Source organism: Boleophthalmus pectinirostris, unplaced genomic scaffold (genome assembly GCF_026225935.1).
Source record: "Boleophthalmus pectinirostris isolate CB_2022bp ecotype Guang Dong unplaced genomic scaffold, ASM2622593v1 HiC_scaffold_23, whole genome shotgun sequence".
Lineage (NCBI taxonomy): Eukaryota > Metazoa > Chordata > Actinopteri > Gobiiformes > Gobiidae > Boleophthalmus > Boleophthalmus pectinirostris.
This window is the reverse complement of record NW_026571207.1, coordinates 29473711-29479276: the sequence shown is the minus strand read 5'-3', so window position 1 is coordinate 29479276 and position 5566 is coordinate 29473711. Positions and strand designations below refer to the sequence as shown.

At 45.8% G+C, this 5566-nt stretch overlaps 1 protein-coding gene across 1 annotated transcript; it reads left to right on the top strand.

Annotated features, from left to right (window-relative positions):
* The first annotated feature begins 4299 nt into the window (after positions 1 to 4299).
* On the top strand, positions 4300 to 5247 carry LOC110153795 (POU domain, class 3, transcription factor 4). The gene has a single exon (XM_020917717.1). The coding sequence runs from the start codon at positions 4300 to 4302 to the stop codon at positions 5245 to 5247; it is 948 nt and encodes a 315-aa protein (XP_020773376.1).
* Positions 5248 to 5566: the final 319 nt, after the last annotated feature.

The following is a 5566-nucleotide window of genomic DNA, read 5'->3' as shown; positions in this document are numbered from 1 at the left end:
GTGTAGCTACATTTCCTTTGGCGCGCTCTCGTGGGATGTGCCTAAGCCTTATATCTATACCATTACTGTGACCGATGCGTTTCCCCTTTGTAATGACTGACAGCTGGACACGGGACGCACTAAAAACACGTTTTAGCTTTACGTCTCCGGCACGCAGCCTGTCACGTAAAACAAGCCGAGCCTTATTTTTTGTGGGGTCGCTCGGTTTAAACGCGGTGTCACTGTCCTTTATTAGCGACGTCATGCGCTAATGGGAATATCGATTTTAGTGTCTGGCAGCGGTGCGTTTGTGTCGCGGATGTCAAGGATGAGAGGACGACTGCGTTTACAGCCAGGGGTGACACCAATACCGGTTTATGCCTCAAAAAGAAAAATAATAATAATAAAACAAAAGAAAAAGTATATAAAAACTATCCAAAATGGTGTTGCGCGTATAAGGAATTCAGATTGTAGAATTTCATGATGTCATACTCTCTGATGGAGGGGGAGAGAAGAGAGGGGATCACCTATTGCATGTTCCTATTTTTACAAGAAATATCGAAAATAAAAATCCATAAATGCTGCACCTGGACAATAAGGCCTACATTGGTTTCAGCATACTGTTATCTGCGACATTTTGATGACTTTTTCTCAAATGATATAGACAAATATTTTGTTTTACATTGTGAATCGCAATGGCAGCAACTCCCCCATTTTTTTAATCTTTTTGCAAACTATGGATATAAAATAAATGACAAATCCCTCATTTCCAACTATTTTACGCGTGTGAACCCGAAATTTGCGCTTTCAAAAATCTGCCTGTACCTCATACCAGTTATAGGCCTTTGGATGTTATGATGTCACGTGAAAGTCAGCGACATTATTCAAAAGAAAAGACGTTTAAAATGTTAAAATGTCAAATCTGACCTTATCTAACAATAAGACATACTAAACATGCATTTAATAGTGCATTTTGCATCACCAAGTCTGCAATTTATAAAAATATAGGTCTGCGTAATGTGTCGACGTCCTCTGAAACCCGTAATGAATTTAAATGCGCAGATACCAAATGTATGTGTGACTATAGATCTCAATAGACGGTCCTTGGTGTGACTCTTGGCGCGCTCAGTGAGATTTAGGCTTCAGAGGGGTCATGACACCGCGTGACAGGTCCCGCCCCGGGGCCCTGAGCTGTCTCTGCCTCAGACGGGGGTTGATTTATCTACGGGCCAAGCGAGTCTCTGCGAATATGACGGCTTAAAATAACAATATATTTAGGAGAACGGATTATGCGTAAAAAAGAGCAAGGCAGCGATGACAAATTAAGGTTTGGGCACGATAAAGAACACGGTGGAGATTTAATTTAACCTTAAGTGCTAAAGAATCATTTTTATTTTAAATTCCAAACCTTTATTGTGATATTATGGATAGCCAGACCCTCATCTGTTACATGGTGAATTATATTTGTCCGCGCTGTGATTCTCTGACCTGAGCAGCGGGGTGTTGGCAACAAAAGCAGCGCCTTTTCATTCACATCTGACCTCAAAATATGTCTCTTTTCGCTGCCAAGAACGTGTAAAGAAATGTGGTGGTTATGCCATTAAAATAACTGGAAGAAATATGAATTATGGATGAAATTGTCCACATATTTTTAAATAAGACAATATACATGTTTTTAAAATAGCCTAAAAACTGACAATGTTTTTAATGCAGCGTAAATCAATTATGACTTATGCGTAAAATTGTAAATAATAGAATATGAATCAGTAGGCTAATACTGCTGTTTACGATGAGCAAAGCTGTATAAAAATCCTAGTTTCATTATTATTTTCACTAAACTAGATATTGTGGTGAACATCTATAGCTGGAAATACGTGTGGCTGTGCGTAATTGCTATACTATCCGCTAAATAAACATAAACAAACATAACCGAAATGATCGCTGGTGTGTTTGGGGCGCGCTTGCAGCCTGTGTAAGTGTAGCGGGGTCTGCATGGCTCGGGTTATCTGTGAATGGGCTCTTTATTGGAGGCGCGGAGTGGGGATTTGCCTTTTATTCGCCTCGCTATGGAAACGCGCTCGACGGCACAAAAATGTCCATGTGAATAAAAGGGATCGGCACACGGAGAGTTTCTAGAGAAGCATCTGTTACACTTAGAAACTTAGACTGTTGAGAGAGAGCACCCCCGTATAGAGTTAAGTCCACCCTGCTTTGGCTTCGTGCGTAAAATATATCTTGTTTTGGGGTTTTAAAATGATGTGAACTTCCAACTCCAACAATAGATTTAAAGTTGTAAAACGCAAGCTTCTTGTTCGTTGAAATAGCCAAGTTTTACGCACGTGTTATATTATATGTTATATTGCTGAAGTGAAATTGTGAATATTATAAAAAAAATCAATGTGTACATTTGCTAAAAGTTTGCCTCAAATGTTTAAAATTTACAACATTTAAGTGAGACGAATTAATAGCCTAATCTGTTTTCTAACTGTGCTTTTAACACTGACATCAAATACTGTCTTCCAGCTTCAAACTGTCAAATTACGCAATGGAAAAAGACAAAATCCTACCCATTAAGCCCAATGTATATGTCTTTTTTTTTTTTTTTTTTTTTTTTTTTTTTTTCAGTTGCATGGATTTAGAGGAGAGCTGTGTCCCCTGTCTAACCCTGATAGCGGGCCCGTCCACCCCCTGCGGCCCCGGGTCCCCTCGCCCACCCCAGCGGCCAAACCCCTCACCTGATTCGGCCTCCGGTGCGCCTCCTGCCCGCTTTCTTCTCCTTCTTCTTTCCCCCAGCACCGCGGTAGCTCCTCGGCTCTGCGCTCTTTAATGACTTTCTGGTGGCTGCAGTGCTTCTTTTATTTCTCCTAAATGTATGAAAATGTATGCTAATTTAAATCAAGCTTAACCTGGGAGCCCAAGCAATATATTTAATGGAATTTCACAAACCAATAAGGAGACTGGAACGCGGCAGTCTTCTAATGGCAAATATAATTACGCAGGCGAAGTTAGGGCTCAGATATGCAGTTAGATTAGGTTTTTCAATTCAGACACGAGCTGTGGGGAGATTTTTAAATAGTGCTACAATGAAGGAGGCCTCGTTTTGTACGACTAGTAAAGGATTTGAATCAATGAATTTCATGAGCAGAAAATGTGGGGTTGTCGTCTTGTCTTAAAAACCTGGGATTTCTAGTTAATGCAAGTACATTCTCACCTACATCCCTGACAGTTATATTTCCACTATTGAACGGTAATGAATATTTATTATGGGAATGTTCGTGCGTAAAACCAGCGTGTCACCCTATCTCGGGGACATCTTATAAACAACCCAGGAAACATTGTGTTAAAGTTAATCATTAGTCTCTGAGAACTGGTCCTGGTTTGATTGTAGGAGGCTCTAAATGAAGTGCTGGCACGTCTCACAAATGCCATTGCGCTTTAATCTCCTCCTTCGCACGCGCTCGAGGGTGACACGAGCGGCAATAAACTCGTGCGTAAATCAGTTGGAAACTTTAATTAATAAACAGGAACTGCGCTCCATGCTCGCATCACTCCGCACCAAGCATGGAGCAAGTGGACCAACACAGCTCACTTCCGGTTCGAGTAACCCCTTCCTCACCCAATGATGGCTTCCACTACAACAGGCCAGGTGAATAAAGCTGACGGGTTTCTAGTTTTGTTAATAGTTACAATTTACTGCAGGCCAACGAACAGAAAAAAAATCGTAATGAACTATGGATTAGCCTATTGTTTCTTACTTTCATTACCAAACATTTTATTAGGTTTATGTTGTGAAATTACACGCTGTTATAAATTAATAAATGACAGTGTTAACAGCATAACGTTTTCATTACAGAGATATAGTCTGCAATAAGAGTAAAACATTTGGATTACTTCACTGAAATCAGAGTTTAATCAAATTTGACAGATTAAGGCTTTGGCAAAGTCTCTTCATCAAACACAAGACTTCCCCACATCAGAGCCAAATATAAAACAGTCTGCTTTTGTGTGAATCTGTGAGAATTTTGCGTTTGAAACATGGGAACCATTGACTGTAATGAATATCAATATTTTCCAGCGGTCATATTGAACGCACGTGTGTTTACATCTCTATCTCTTCCAATAAAGTTCTGATTACAGTAAATAAAAAAGCTTAGCAGCAGAGGCGGGCCTTAGCGGGGACACGAGTGCTATTGGTCCGCGGGAGTCGTCACTCCGCGCTGATTGGTCGGAGCAGCTGTCAGTCCGCGAGGAGCCAGAGGGAGATGTGAGGGGCTGCGGTGCTGCCTGGCGTCAGTAGCTCCAGCGGGGTCGAGCAGCAGCATGGCCACAGCGGCGTCCAGCCCCTACACCCTGCTCAGCTCCAGCCCCATGCTGCACGCGGACAGCCAGGCCATGCAGCCCGCGAGCCCCTACAGAAGCCACCACAAACTGCTGCAGAGCGACTACGGGCACGCGCTGGGTCACCAGTGGGAGGGCAGCCCCTGGTCCGGCTCCATGGAGCAGCAGGACGTGAAGCCGGGCATCATCCACCACCACTCCCCCCATCACAACAACCACCCGGGCGCGTGGGGCAGCCCCGTGTCCCATAGCAACATGTCCTACTCCCAAACGGGCTTCTCCGTGAACGGCATCATGGAGCCCGGTGCCACCCAGAGCCAGGGCATGCACGCGGGCCTCAGGGACACCCTCAGCCCGGAGCACGGGGACCTGGGCCCGCACCACTGCCACGACCACTCGGACGAGGAGACGCCCACCTCGGACGAGTTGGAGCACTTTGCCAAACAGTTCAAGCAGCGTCGGATCAAACTGGGCTTCACGCAGGCGGACGTGGGGCTCGCGCTCGGGACACTGTACGGTAACGTGTTTTCTCAGACCACCATCTGCAGGTTCGAGGCGCTGCAGCTGAGCTTTAAAAACATGTGCAAACTCAAGCCGCTGCTCAATAAGTGGCTGGAGGAGGCCGACTCCTCCACGGGCAGCGCCAGCAGCATAGACAAGATCGCAGCTCAGGGTCGGAAGAGGAAGAAGCGCACGTCCATAGAGGTGAGCGTTAAGGGGGTCCTGGAGACGCACTTCCTCAAGTGCCCCAAACCGTCCGCGCACGAGATCACGTCGCTCGCGGACTCGCTGCAGCTCGAGAAGGAGGTGGTGCGCGTGTGGTTCTGTAACCGGCGGCAGAAGGAGAAGCGCATGACGCCCCCGGGAGAACCGCCACCGCCGCACGAGGGACCCTACTCTCACGGCGACGCCTCATGCCACGACCTCTGACCCCGGGAGGGAGCGGACCGTGGGGCGCGCGCCCCTGACAGACTCAGACAATAACAGACACCTGTCCGGCCTTCGTCATTCCCAGCGCCGTGAGGGCATTACTGCATCAGCACCATCTTTGGAGCCACTCTTTTTACCCACGAGAATCAAGGATATAAATACAAATGTGCCTATAACCTGCCAGCGCCTTGGTTTGATTCACCATCAGCTCAGAATAACATAAGAATAAGCATCAGCTGGGACTGCTGTTTTGTTTTGGGGCTGCGTCTCTGTTTCACGCGCGCGTTTGTGCGCCCAGCGGAGTGAGACCAATAACTAC